We start from the raw sequence: 15,783 nt of genomic DNA on the forward strand, positions 1-15,783 counted from the left end.
CCCGTCTGATAAATCCACCACCGCCCTTTCAATAATAGATTCCAGATGCCAAGAATAACACGGATGTGTAGATCATTGATCTTTGCAATTACACAGCACGCTTCCTGAGCCCACTGAGACACACTGGAACACATTATTGAATGGGTAGCACACTATACGATGAAGAGCGATTAGATGGAAGAGTGTTTTACTTACAATCTGACCTATGTAAGATATGTGTCGTGAGTGACTACTGTGCATTTCGATCCTGTCTTGGTAGTGATGTAGTACTGATATGCAAGTTTTGGAAAGCTTAGTTTACTGAGTGCTACGACTTGCTCTGCAGGTCCTCTATGAAACATTTGGTGAAGCCTGCAACCCATATCCTGTGCTGATAAATAAGAAATCCAGTGTGCAGTATTAGTTATTTTACGTACAAGGGCATCGCTGGCTTGACACCTTAAATAATGTAACTCTTGGATTTAATAGAAAGCCTCGGTAGATATTTTTTATTTGAATATCAAATATAAATAACGGAGAGAATACGTCAAAGTACATACAAACATGCGAAATAATATGAAAAGGTAAATACTAAAAACGTCATAGTAAACACCACGAGGGTCAAGGAAAACCGCAGTAAATAAGTGTTTGTTCGCCCGCTTTCATTAGGCGAACACTGTACATTAGCGCAGAAAGCAAAAATAAACGGGGCAAGTGAGGTTTCCCACTGCAATGATTTAACATCTCAGACCGCTATTGCCAGCCCCCACAATATACAAGATGTACGTTTACTAGTTCAGTCCCTCATAACGTAATACTTGTTAAATTACGTGGATACCAGGTGAATAATTTGGTCACTCTTTTGAAACGTCACTTCAACCAGTCTGAAAGTTAAACTCGCGGTGATGCAACTCTCCTTTCCTTCCTTCAACATCAGTGAGTCGGTTAAGTCCCAGACGGGCTCAGTTCAGCACGAGATACCGTGTAACTGCCCTGTCGACAGGGATCGAGCGATTGCAAGCATGGCGTGTGATGACATTCTTGCAAGCATGGCTGCTCCCGGGGGGAATGCTGCTGAAGGCATGTATCTCCTCAGAGCATTGCTTCATTTTTTGAAAGAGCACATGTAACGCCGACTCTTGCACATCTCACAAAGATGCAATACAAATCAGCATCTGCCGCCAGACAAAGGGCTCCGAGAATGTGTATTCATATTATGACTTTCACATAGTTTGTCTATTACCACGTTAGATTGTTCAGGCTTGATTACCGAGGTATCAAAATAAACCGAACCTAAAAAGGGAAAGAAAAACTGCACTTCACAGCATATCCGTCTTTTATTTAAAGACCCATGACTGCCAAGATGGCAGTTTTAGCTTCATATCTTGGATTTACCCCTTGAAAAGTCTCCAAAATCGTGCACTCACATAGGGGGTTGCAGTTATGTAAAAGGTTATGGTTATTAAACTTCATAGTAATCATTTTATTGGCCTTAGGGTGGATGAACGGCTTAATCGAGCTGCCAGGAATCAAACATGTAACCATTGTATCAAACACAGATTGTAGAGGATGCATTAGTCCTCCAAGCCATCAGACCTGTACCCAACCATAATGGGTAGTTAACATGGCCTGCCCATTCTAGCACAAACCGTACTAACCTGGGGAGTACTAAAAAAAAAAATAATAGCGTCCCATTTTTCATGATTCCCCACACCAAGAATACATACTGTCAGAATCCCTCTCGAACTGAACATTTATTTCCAAAGTTACACATACCTTGACTACAAATATTTTAACCAAGTAAACAATTGCTGTCCTAACAAAAGCCATGTAAAACCAGACCTATTTATATATTTAGAGACCACATTGTCCTTCATCCTTTTACTTTACTACTTTCTCTTTATTCCTTCTTCAGGTTTACCATTCTGTCAATTAGGGCTTTCCTTGTCTTCTCAACTTCTGCGCTCAATCGCTCAATTTCCACTTTCAGGCGTTCATTCTCTGCTAAGAGTTCAGACACTTTCTTGTCTCCTTCCTGCTCTTTCTCTTTCAGTCTTTTTCCTCCTCTGGGTTGTCCACCACGCTTCCTCTTCGCTCCGCATGGAGAACTAGCAGACTCGTCATCCTCTGTGTGATTAATGCTGCCAGAATCGGACTCCGGGACAACAGGCACCTGCTCGTCACTTCCCGGACTGTCTAAAGCTGCACAAAAACTTGGTTCACGGTCCTGGATCAGAAACTCAAGGAGGCTGTCCGAGAAATCACCTTCCAAACCCAAACTCTGGCACGGTTCATTGTCGAAATCTGCAGGGCAGCATGTCGTCACAGGCTCAGAGTTCCACAGTAATGATGCATCAAGTGGGTCCCATACCTTCAACTCATTCTGGATGGATGACAAAACACAAGTAAAACATAGAACACAAAACACCCAGCCTCATTTCAGTAGTAACATGAAAGAAAAAAATCCTTTGGTTGGTAGTTTCCTACTGGGCAGTAACAGGCAAGATTGAGAAGCCAAAGGGTGGCCAACTATTCTGCATTCACCCCTGTTCAATGCATAGAGCAAGACTCGTTTTGAGGCCTCGATTAGGACTTTGTAGACCACATTGAACACAACTAAATGTGCATGTCTTGGCACAATCCAAATGCTATAAAGCGGAATGGAAATAACTCACTGTCCCACATAGATCTCAGACAAATCAAGAAATACAGGAGTACAAGGTTTACTGATAGTTGGGCCAATCAGCGATCGACTGAGGTGGACACTGAAGCATGTAAACGATTCCTGCTGAAGCAGATGGTGTGGCCGAGTAGACTATTGCCTCTGAACTGTTGTGTTGGGTATCAATGTTTTTCTGTTACATGAATGTCAGTCAGCTTTGTTGGCTTGGAATTGAGACGCGTTTTCATGTCACTGATCTCCTAAGACTTGGTCTGTTGTCTCACTCTTTGGGGTCTAAGGGTTTAATCACTAACCAGGTTCCATAATTAGTTCAAGGTCGCCCTGTCAAGGGATCATTGCAAAATTTGCGTCCCCCATGGGATCCTTGAAACAAACCTCTCAAAATCCTCCTGTGACCAGACTGTTGGTAAATAGCTTTTCATTTAACATTTGAAAATTTGGCCAACTATGAAATTGTGTACAAATGTATAATCTTAAAAGTCCAGTTTGCTGTTCTTTATTGGTCTGAGAAGACCTCCCGCACTTTGTAAATGCTTCATTTTTTTTTACATTTCTAGTTGTATTTATCCATACTTATTTTGAAATTATTGTATTATTTATCCAGGTATTTCCGGTTCAGTGGAAAAATTAAGTATCAAATAGTATATTTCTATTTACGAAACAGATAACTGAACTCACGTGGGTGCTGGTTGAATTTTAGCACTAAAAGCAGCCTTACATAGTACGATACAATAATTTAAAAACAAGCATTATAACATGCTTACATTCGCAGCTATTTAAATAAAAGGTCGTATCTTGCCTATATTCAATTCCCTATGCTGTCAATGTGCACAGCTATTGGCCTGGAGCACATGCCTAATATTAATTCCAAATACCTACTTGCTGTATATTTCCACTTTTACAAACGACTACAAACATGTCAACATTGTGTTCTTCTACATTTATGAATAAAAAGCACTTAAATGTATACGTGGAAGCCTTATTAGAAGCAGTCTTTAGTGTACAGTTATTTTAAAGTTACTGCACAATAACTTCATTAAGTAGAATTCTTTACACAATGTCTAAAAACAATTCTGACAGTGGTTTCTGTAAATTGAGTATTTTATTTTACCAATCCGTTGTAGATGTTAACTTCAATATATTAACTGGGAGGATGCATTGATAAATTGTTCCGAAATGGCACCCTTATTCTGCACACAGCTGTACTCCATAAAACCGTCCTTGGTAGTAGTACGTTATTCTAAGATCTTGACACTAGATCTTGTCATCACCAGAGCTGGAAAGCCCACCCTCCCCACCTCCATGTCTCAATTTGGGTTTTCCTGGCACTGGTAACATTAACTATAAAAAATCCTGGGCCATTGTACAGTTAGGAGGGAAGGATTCAACCAAACCACTTCGCGCAAGTCTCTCAGTTGTGCCTCCATCAAACATGTAGGAAAGTATTTTAGTTCTCAGAAGTGAACCTTCAAAGCCCAGGAGTTGCATTCATTTTTCAAAAGACTAGTGACAGTGCCAACGTGGGTGTGGAGCTACAGACAGTCCTGCATGGCTGTAACCGTTACAAATCTGTCCCGATTGGTCACACTTGCATTGGAAAAATAAGACAACACGTTCAGCAGCAGACAACCGAGATTCAGGCCACAATAAAACTGTTTAATGGAACCTGCTGACAAGTTAATTCAGAATTCTGCTTTACTAAAAACTGAAGTATTGTTTTCATTTTGCTGTCATAACCACAGTGCCTGCTGCCACACTACTGATGGTTTATATTGCTTTAGGTAATAGTTTTATTACACAGGTGGCGGAAATCATTTCATCACGTCAGGATTCACACCTGTGATATAGAAGTCACAGGTATTTAAGTAACCACTACACTGACCGACTTATCTGTACAGCTTAGCAAGTCAAAACCCCAGGAGAGGCTGGTTGACTTTAATTGAGCAGTTTTCGTTGCATAGGATTCTGGGAAAAGTAGAAAATCTCCACTGACTTTATAACTGTTACTTGTAGCAGCTTATCTTTGTTGGGGTTTTAGGAACAGACTCAGCGATATGCCTCAGGGCCATGTGCCACATACATCTACAAGAGTTGAACTATCATGTATCATTTGGCTTACATTAGATCCATTAATATACATAGAGTACACAAAATAAAATCTCAAATGAAGATGCAATTTGTGGCATGTAGTGGAGTGCATGTCTGTGCCACTTTGTACGTTCACTGTTGGTCTAAAGTGCCTTTGTGTACCTGAAAATTAAGTCGCTCACTTGCTTGGGCAATGCTTGTTCTAATAGCGTTTGATACTGGAATGTGTCAGTTTCTAAATATTTCACCAGGAAGGGGACCAAGGCACGAGGATTCGAACATATCTGCAAGAATCACACAGACGGTGTGGACTGCAGGTCTAGAACTCGGTTGAATAGTATTGCTTTACAGCATATGGCCGTAATGTCCGAATAAATGCAGTACAGTGGGGTTGATGTGTGTGACCCTCAACCAAAGATTGTTGCGTTAGGTGGCAACACCCTCAAGGCCTCACCTGTTGTGTTCCCACAGGCTGGCTGCCCTTGACATCTGAGAGCAGTACATCGTGGAGGTCCTCATACCAGGCCTCCAGCTCCCAGCCGGACAGTGTGCTGGGTGCTGGAGCACAGGAGGAAATCGGCAGGGACTCTGCCGTCATTTTTGGGCCTCTGCCAGGCGGGCTCGCTGAAAAAAAACATTGTTGCAATCACTAAACACTTTACGAACACTTTCTACGCATGCATTCTTTAGACATGGGTTTGAACGAGAATGTTTTGACCAAGAAAGCACCTCACTAATTTAAAAGCGAGTTTCGAGTCTATATTTGGTATTTGCACAGAAGTGATGAAGCCCAACCGCATCAGCCCTAGGTCAGGCAGCAATTGCTAGAACAATGTTCTACCTACGGAGAACATTCCTTCATTTCAGCAGTGTGTCCACTGCACTGCTCAAGCCCTGCATGTCATGACTGAGCCGCCCCATCTCCCCTGTAACCCAATAACTTTCATGGGGTCATCAAGGTTAGGTAATAAAGTTATGGCGGTATCTCTACCGTTTCTAATGTCCCCTTGGCACTAAGTGGAGCTAATGTGATAGGCTGAGCCACGACAAAGGATGCTCTCACAGGAGATAGGGATATGGGAGCCTCAACACATCTGTGTGTTTTGGCTGTGTCAAATAAATTGTGATGTATGTGGTTTTTTTCTACACTTGCCACATTTTACACGGGTAGACCCGTTACCTCACTCCGTGTTCTGCCAGACTCCTGTACTGCCAAAGTTGGTCGTGGGTTAAGAAAGCAGAGTTTCTGCACAACAAGGGGTTAACCTATGACCCATCATCAACCAGCGGCTGTGCGCAGTGATTAGGGGTGCATGTTGAGCCAGAGGCCTTGTCGTTGGGGTGTGGCAATAAAGTCAGATCTGACATATATGGTGCTGTGTTGACTGGATCTCAAAGTAAGGCATCATATTTTTTTCTCTGGTAGTTAAATTAAAGCCATCGAATTCCTAGTCAGACTTTAACCCACTTCTCCGACATTAAACCAATGTTGGGGGCTGGCTACAGGTCAGGTACTCATACTGTCCTTTGTATGACTATGGACCATGCCCCCAAGTGCTGCTCAGTTTGTAGTACAATAACTGGACTGCAATGGTGGGAGGTGGTCGTTTGGTAGCACTGTGAATCCTGGCTGAGGTAGCTACACATGGAAATGACAGTTAACTAAAACACCACAAAGGATGGAACTGATTAGGTGCTTTATTGATGGATTTTCGAAATCCGATTTCATTAAATAGACTAAATTGAGTGTTGGAAAGTACTTTGGACACCGTGGGGGATATGTACAAGGAAGTGGAGGAGAGAGACGTTAGCCTTCCTGGCTGAACGCCTCTCTCCTCTACTTCTGAAACACAAGGCTGTACCATATTTACAAGAATGTGGTGCAGCCTTGTGTTTCCCCCTGCGATTGAAGGCAGGCACACTTGCAGAGTGCAAGGGTGTCTGCGTGCAGGGGAGGATTGGTCATGTGTAGGAAGGTGTCCCTTCCTGCACAAACAATCCTAGAAATGCCATTCTATCACTTTCATGAGTGTTGCTTCATGCAGCACATACGAAAGTAACAAAATGGCTTTTTTTTAAGTTGGTTAAATTAAGACCAGGTAAAAACGAGGAGAAATACATTTTTTCCTTGTTTTTGCTTTTTCCATGTGTGCTGCCTTGTGCAGCACACATGGACAAAGCACAATGTCATTGTTTATGTACAGTTAATTGTCCGTTCCTGTACATAAACAATGACATTGTGCTTTGTCCATGTGTGCTGCACAAGGCAGCACACATGGAAAAAGCAAAAACAAGGAAAAAATGTATTTCTCCTCGTTTTTACCTGGTCTTAATTTGGCAGTGCCTCCTATATACGCCACCCTTGTACATAGGGGACAGCATCAAAATGAATGTGCTTTGGTGGAACGCCGACCCCAACAAGCGCAGGCCTCATCGCCACCACTTATGGTGATGTTAGGGGCTTGTACATATGCCCCAGTGTCTCTTTAGGTCACGAGCTCTGCATGTAAAATCTACGGCTGGGTTAGACTAATGCTCCTTTGAAGGCAGGTTTGTGTACTATAAATAGCACAATCCACATATGTGCAACGTATTCCGAACCATTTAAACATGGCCATAAGCCAATTAAGAGGACTAGTGCAAGGAAGTCACGTGTAGAGTACGGTGAACAACCTTTACAACGCAGTGCCTTTACAACGCGGTATTTACAACGCAAACCATTACAGCGCATTGCGCTGGGGGGCGCTCTAGGATAGGGAATACGTTTAATTAACTATCCAACACCTTCCCTAGTGTCCACGGGGACTGGAATTGGAATAGTAAATTAAACTTTTCACTATCCAGCGCCCCAAAGCGCTATGCGTTGTAAAGGTTTGCGATGTAAAAACCGCATTGTAAAGGCATGCATGGTAAAAGCATGCGTTGTAATGTCATACATCCGTAGAGTACTGATGTGCAAAGCCCTGCAGAGTTTTCTTAAGCTAGCAGTTGCTAGTCACAATGTGGTCAGATCATCCGTCACAAAAGGCCCGACAACTCAGGACTAAACACGCAGCTCATTCGCTGCTGCTGGCATCAACTGAAGGAGATTGTAAAGCAAGTATTATTTTTACCTGATCAGGTGTGGTGATGAATGAAGATAGTCTTTCTCTTCCAACACTGAGAAAGAAAAAAGAAAGCCAATTAAAACCTTATTAATGACAAACATACCAATCATCTTAACTAGTCTACTCAACGACGAAACAAGAAACTACTGTTCTAATCCTGGTTTACCCATTTGGCCTCATATGCGATCCTGGCAAAATAACTCATCTGCTTTATGCCCCGTTTTTCTTACCCGCCAACATTGTGATGGGAGCCTGATGTGCAGTGTATTAACCTGTATCCTCTCTTTCTTTGCAGGTATAAAAAAAACTATGCCCCATTAGTACTTAACCCTCGTAAGTGAATACTAAAAATCCAGACCTGGCTGGAAAGCATCCTTTAAATCACTGGGTCAACAGGGTGGTGATTGGGTATTTATTTTGCAACTTTAATTTTACAGCTTGATAAAATTATCGATTTGTTGGTCTTAAACGCTTACAAATAAATTGTGTTAAACTGATTAAAAAGCACTGATTGGTTACTTTCTATGGATATATGTGCTCTATATTAAGATTGGCTAACCAACAACACGTAGCCTGAACTTCAATTAAGGAGCTACTAGATATCTTGTATGCGTTTTAGCTGTACCGACTGTAGTCATCAGTGCTTTCAGAATAGGAGGAAGAACTGAAACGGGAGCAGGAGGAAGGAGTTTTCAATCCAATCTGCGCATCTTAAGTCTTGTGGGAGAACTATCCTCACTTAAGCGTGTCTAGTCATGTGTACAAACCTAGTCTACTGCAGTTGGATTTCAGCTGTGAAGAGTAAAGCGTATATACATGCCATGCTGAAGTGGGGTTTGAAGATGGGATAATTGTTTTATAGACGGTGGATCTGCGTCAACTTTTTCTGGAGTTGATATACTGTTCAAGGATGGGTTTATCTTACAATATTTGAGGTGACTAGCCTTGGTACAGCTAGGCTACTCTGGTTGTGAAGGGATTGAATTAATTATGGAGATAGTCTTTGGGGTAAAAACTCGACTTTAAGCACTTTAAACTTGTAATACTATTTATATTATGTGTGGATTTAGTTTATTTGTAGACTAACATATGATGGCCACTTATGGTCTGATAACCTATTTATTATAGCGGTGGTGATTGGGTAGAACTTTACCTTTAAGGTAATCTTCTCTTTTAACTATGTTGATCTATGAGTGGTATTAGTATACATGTGGATTCATTTATGATGTCTGCTGCTAACTCATCCACTGCGTTTTCAGATCCAAGATCGGCGTATCTCCTGACAATGCTATAACCAGGGCTTTAAGTAGGCCAGGTTCTACCGGGGCTCATCACGGGCAGTTCTAAAAAGCAGGTGCTGAGACAGGTCTCTATGGGGCTCTGCATTTTTGCCCTCAGCATCACGATGAAAAACATTCTCAACTCTGAAGCAGTACCACTCTTCACTGGCTTTGAGGTAACTTCCCAAAGAGAAGTGTTCTAGTTTTCAGTCTCATTTCAAAACTGAAGCTTTTTCAATGTTCTATATAACGAAGCCATAGATGTTCCTCATTTATCTTAGGCAACAAAACCACTGACAAAGCCAATAATTCTGACATTTTGTAGGTGCATTGTTACTTGGCGTATTATATATCTGGATGCACTGACAAAAGCAGCAAAATATTACTCGGGTGGGAACTATGCTAAGCACAGATTTTTAGCTTAGGTGTTTAAGCCAAGCCCCTTGGGGAGAACCCCCCACCCCCACCCCACCCTCAGTTTTTACATCCCACTTAAAACCCTGCCTATAACAGATACATTTGTAACAGGGTTAGAAGAACAAAGCAGGGGAGAAATCTCTACGTTTCGATTTCTCCCACCCTTTTGTAAATGAGACAATCATGAATTTAAAGCCCACGTTTAACATGTCTGGTCGAGTCCCGAAACAGCAACTGTTTCAATAACGTGTACCGTCGTTTTATCGTCCATTTGAAAAACTGGATTATAAAACTGCCGGCGGAGTATTCTAGTAAAAATAAATTGTATAGGAGGTAAGACCGTAGGTAGGGGAATCATTGCAATAACATTCATTTTCCTTTACCAAGCAGAACCCAAGAGTGGCCAAATTTGAATTCTTTTTGCTATATGGAGCAGCTACCGTCCCCAGCACTGGCCTCATCCCCGAGCCACCACCCTTCCTCCAGATGCCACTGGCACAACTCCAGCCGCTCCGCCCGCATCATGACATTCCCAGCTGGCGTCTATCAGCTAAAATGCACCACAGATTGAGATGGCGCCCACAAGGAAATCACAAGGCGCGCCTCACAGGCCTTCAGTAGGAAGAGGCGCTTTTCTTTTATTAGGGAAAATAACGGAGTTGGACGATGGTAGCAAAATATAAAAATCTTACCTAAAACTTTAATATTAGTCATTTTAAATGTTTTAGCTTTTGGCCAGATGTTACACAACGTATTGTTGGCACTCAACCTTCCCTAGACAATGCATTGTCCACAATGAAAAAACCTTCTCGGTGCTTGAAGTGATTTTTTTCACTAATGCAATTGTGCCCCTTTTAAGGAGTACCTCATGGGCCCTCCATTGAAGAAATAACAGTAATGCTATACACATGTGTTTGGTCTCAAGGAGAAGCCAGGGCAGCAATACAGTGCCAACGGGAGACAATTACACTGGAGGAAAGGGAAGCAAGAATCTGAAGTCAATGGTCTAAATTCATGCTTCAGCCACTGCGGTGGTGTTGCCTTTAGCCGGGTATCGAAGAGCCGCCCCCATAGGGGGCTCAAGGGCCGGCGCCATAACCAGCGCCGAGCCCCTGGAAGAGAACCGGTTCTGGGCGCCCGGACACGGCCCAGAAGCGGTAAAAGTGGACCGTGCCCCCCCGCTGACACCGCCAAGCAGGCGCCAACCCCCCCTCCAATAGGAGTAATGTGGGGTACAAACGCCCCAATGACAAGTGGCGGCCAGCTAGGCACGAAGGCAGAATTGGGGGCATATAAGCGCCGCTGCCCGTCCAGCTCTCATCGTGGAGCAGGAGATGCTGCCCGGCAGGGTGAGCGGCCAAACAAAATGGGGAGCAGCAAACCGAGACAGCACTCGCAGCCCAGCCCCTGCCGGATGGCAGGGCACAACAGGAGCTAACAAGGTAGCAAGTATGGTCCTAACTCCGGGAAGAAAGCTACCCCCGCGCAAAGGAAGCGCAAAGACAAGCAAGCAAGGAGATGGCCCAGATGGGGCAAGAAACAAGAAAAGCCTACAGAAAGACCTAACGAACGAACTGCCTGTCCAATTGCGAATGGACAATGGAATATGATGTATGGCAGATAAAGTGTATGTCAAACACAGACTGTTGAATTATGACCCATGCACGACAGTTCGCTAATAATTTATGGCAGATGAGCAAATTACATAGTATATGCATCATGTATTCCTAATAAAAACTGCGGCTGACACCGACCACTAAAATCACAAATGGTTGTTGGCTTGTTCATTCTGAGAATCACAGAAATTGGTTGCATATACGCTGGAGTGGGGCACAGTGCGGGGGTTATGAGCAGGGTTGTTTGATGTAGCAATGCCACTTTTTGCTTTGTCAAGTCAGAGTGGTCAAATGTTCCCCGAATATGTGTTATACATTTTAAGAATGCAGTTCGAATACCATCTCCACTGCTCCGCTCAAGGAGCGGTTAGCAGTGTGAAGATGTTTAACATTTCTGAAATGCCAGGCTCATAACCCTGTCCAACATTCTTCAGGGCAGTAGGGGACAAGTGGGTGAATCCATGAAGTATTGTTCTCATATTCTACACATTCTAGATAACGACCGAAATACTAACTACACCCCACTTTTTCCCCACAGCCAACATTTTTTTCCATTAAGCTGTGGACCTGAAATCTAAGAACCTATTTAGGTATGAACATTCACTAAAGAGTATGGAATTTAAAGAGCGATCAGAGCTGTAGGGGAACCTATTAAAAAATAAATGAATTAAAAAACAGGCTTCTCTCTGCTTAAAGAAAGCCTACGCTACGCGGTTGAACCCCGTTCAAACTACGTACATTGATCGGAGGATGTGAGTACTCTAAATGGCAGTAGTTGCAGAGAAAAGTAGGCATGTCTAAATGAGCAATTGGTCGTTAAAATTCAGGATTGGATACCGGAAAGAATGGAGGTAAACAAATGTAGATACAATGAATGATGCTGCATGGAAATTAAATCCTCCCACTACAGGTCACGTAACCACCATTCTGAAACACTACAATAAATAATTAATATTTGATAGTATTGTTCTTTTCCATTAAATAAGTTGAATAGCGACTAATTGTACACACCATTTACTAAGTAGGTCACAATGTAGCTTTGTCCATACGGTTTTTGCTGGGCGCAATATCTGCATTTCTTTGAATAAGCATGGAAGGAAATTCATTGGTTTCCATCTGTATGTATTCATAAAAGCAACAAAAAATCAAACTTCACAAATGACATTGGTTGCCAAATACTATTTGCCAGTATAAATGACTGGGTTCAAATTTGTAGCAAAAGTTCTTTTTTCAGATGCAAGCACATTTTATACAAAATCTACCTCTGTTTAGATGAAGGATCAGAGCAGAAACCAACATCTATGTGCGTAGAAACAAACATTTCTGGACGAAGGAGCGATTCATGTCCAAAACAAAAGTGGCACCTGATTACCGGTAATCCAATACTATATAGGTGTCTGACCTTCTAGATCATGAACATAAGGTGACGAATCTGACTAACTGATCTAAACTTACAGGTTTGTATCTTATGCAAACCAGCAGTCAAACCTACTCCGGAATAACATAGCTGCAGTGCAAACAAAATACTCAAACCCCACCAGATCATTTAATTGACTCAACTTGTACTTCTCCACCTTAAATAAAAGGATTTAAAAAACGTCTACATAGAGTTGCTATACGTAGGCCTCAATCTCACGAAAGAGTCTTATGAAGGAAGCTGCCTTATTTCGTTTTGGAACAAAGAACTGGAGTCAAAGCCTCCAGAACCACCCACAAAGGCCAATTAGGAACAGGCTTGGATTGGTTTCAGAAAAACAACGATCACCAAGCCACTATAACCTCATATCATACAAATCACCGAATCAAGTACCATCAAATGAAAGGAGATTTAAAGTGGTCATGTAAGAAGACACAGCCCAAGGAACATGATTCCGAACAACCATGCTCAGCGAACGTTGAAAAGATTTAGAAAAAGGCAAAGTTCTTTGGATACAAGTTAAACTAAGATATCTTGTAGGTCTCATTATTAAAGCGCCGGGACACTCTTTTTGAGTAGCCGTGCGCTATACAAAAATAAATATAACATAACATAACATATCTCGATGGTGAGTACTGCACGTGCCTCTTTATCACACCATGCCACATTAATCAAATGTCTGAAACGCCAACTCTGTTTCAAAATGGTCTAACCCAACTCCAGTGTGTTATATATTGACTTCATAGCGCCGATGGTGTACATTCACTCCCCCCACCCCCCTTGTATAGTGCGTTGATGCAGCACGAGCAATGTGGGGTTTGAAAAACAAAATGCAAATACCAAACTTGAGCATATATGCGATCTCATAACCTGCTTAAAATGACTAAAAACGTATTTGGCCCTTATCAATAACCCTAAACCATAATAAGGAATGCAAAGAAGAAAAAAAAGCCTATACAGGTAGAGGGAACGACAAGTAGATCTACATCTAGGGGAATAAATGTAGCCCACCCCAGGGGAATGGAAAGATGAAAAGAAGGTAGGGTTACGAATGGATTCTGTAAGGAAGAGGACGAAGTGTCAACTGGGCTGACGCAGGTCCCTTCAGGCCAGTGGACAACCACATGGCCTACGTTTACACGACCAGGTTCTAGTCGCGGCAGGAGACAGGGTATGTGGCCCTCCCCCAACGCTTAGACATGTCACAGACAAGAAAGACCAAGCAAATGATCAGATCAGACCCCAACCACTGGGCACATGGGAAGGTCACAGTACCCCAACCCCGCATCATCGTGCATCCTCTGACCTTTCTCTTTCTAGACACAGCCTTGTGACACTGGTAGAAACGGTGGACGCGGCGCGGGTCCGGGCGGGTTGCTGTACTAGGCTGGGCGAGGAGTCGCGAGCTCATGATAACCATCGTTTTTCGTCTTCAGCTGTAGACTGAAGGGTCAGGCGCAGACAAGCCGGTCTTTATATTACCTCGGTGAGGAGGCGGGCTAAATAAAGCACCACCAGAGTAAAAGGACTCTGATGCCCACGCCCCGGTGACGTAACTACACCCTCACGCACACAAACAGGATAGCCATTTTGTAACGGCATAGTTTCTGGGAAAGGAAACAGCCAATAAAACATTTGTTGAAAATTACCGAAATTGCATTAATATATAAAAATAATACAATTATTTTTTTTTCATATGTATTATACTCCAAATTTACAAGTATTCCTATTTTATAATTTAAGTCACTGTACAACAGTGACTCTTTGTCACCTTTTTACGTCAAAACGATTCCATCATTATAATGTTAATATACCATGGCACTTGATGGCCGGTGATTTTACACAGAGTGCTGCCCTTGAGATCATTTTCGATGTACTTCTTTAGTTTCAATAACCAAGCACTCGGTGCAACCTACCATTGCCATATATGAGTGATAGCTTGTCATCTAACTCCGCCCACTCGGGGGACTGCGCTATATAATGAACACTATTCATTTTCTGTCCTGCGTGGACGAGATGTTGAGTCGGTAGCAGGTTAGGTTGACAATGCAGAGGTGGTGACGTTGGAAACGTCTGGTTGGGTGTCGAAGGGTTGTTTGCCCTGAAGTGTCCCAATAATGGTCACGAGTTCTGACGTAGCCCTTGTTAGTCTGACTCACCTGCAGAGGGTGATACAATAGCTGGCAAGGTTCTGCCGGGGATTTCCAGTCAAACATGCCTACCCCTTTTTTGTGAGGACACGCCCCTAAGGCGACTACAAGGCTCGCTGGCACTGCTGTTTCTCTTTCTCCGATGTTTTTTAACCATACGAATACTGACTATGAAACATGCTTGACCTGGACGCTTAACAAAATAACGCGAGATAACCATTATATAACATAACTACCATATCACGAGAATTTGGACAACTATACTGAAATGTAGTGAATTGTAATTATTTATTACTGAATGGCTAGAATAATCCCGATAACGAATCTTCTGAAAAATCCAGTACACGGCTTCTCACAATCTGTCATGACCAATGGCTCAGATTATGTTTCTTAATCTTTATTGCAAATTTTCAGCAGCCAATCAAAAACTGTAAAACACCACCTTTATGAGTCCGAGCACTTAACTTCTCTTTCTTTGTTGCTGGCCAGGAGCGGTTCCTCTTTTAGGGCGTAAGGGTATATATGGCTACTATTTGTGCCCCATTCTCCATGTATTAAATGTAAATAAAGGATTACTTATTTGTCTGGCCACGGCAGTCAGTTTTGCTCAGTTGCTGTAAATTCCTGAGGAGGGCAGTGCATGGGCTTAAACATAATTGACAACAGACGCACTGATACGCTCAGGTTCACACAGCGCTTTAAATGGGGGAAAATAAGTGCAGGTACTCGTTAAATTCAGCTAGGGGCGTGGCTAGAGGGCGTGGCTAGAGGCGAGTGAGACAAGATGACACAAAACACTTCTATTGAGTTTTCATTTTGACCTTGCATTGCCCTGGATAGTGGTCTCAAACTTTTGATTTGCCCAGATTAACAGCTAAAACCCTGAATGAGCCAAGCCATCGACAGCACTATATTAACACTTTCAAGCTAATAATCGATTTGTAGGATTGGAGAGACTCTGGCACTTACATTAATTGCAGGGCAGAACAAAACATGTGAGAAATGTATCCGTATAAACAAAATGTGCTTGTTACACAAAATGAAGG

The 15,783-nt window shown here is 42.6% G+C and overlaps 1 protein-coding gene across 1 annotated transcript; it reads right to left on the minus strand.

Moving 5' to 3' along the window:
- Window positions 1-460: 460 nt before the first annotated feature.
- Window positions 461-14,037, minus strand: DDIT3 (DNA damage inducible transcript 3). The gene is made up of 4 exons (XM_078688992.1): window positions 13,894-14,037; window positions 7,864-7,909; window positions 5,205-5,374; window positions 461-2,362 (listed from the first exon to the last, which is right to left on the minus strand). The coding sequence occupies exons 3-4, from the start codon at window positions 5,346-5,348 to the stop codon at window positions 1,880-1,882; spliced, it is 627 nt and encodes a 208-aa protein (XP_078545118.1). The 5' UTR covers window positions 5,349-5,374; window positions 7,864-7,909; window positions 13,894-14,037; the 3' UTR covers window positions 461-1,879.
- Between the last annotated feature and the right edge of the window lie 1,746 nt (window positions 14,038-15,783).

This window comes from Lissotriton helveticus, chromosome 1_1 (assembly GCF_964261635.1).
Source record: "Lissotriton helveticus chromosome 1_1, aLisHel1.1, whole genome shotgun sequence".
NCBI lineage: Eukaryota > Metazoa > Chordata > Amphibia > Caudata > Salamandridae > Lissotriton > Lissotriton helveticus.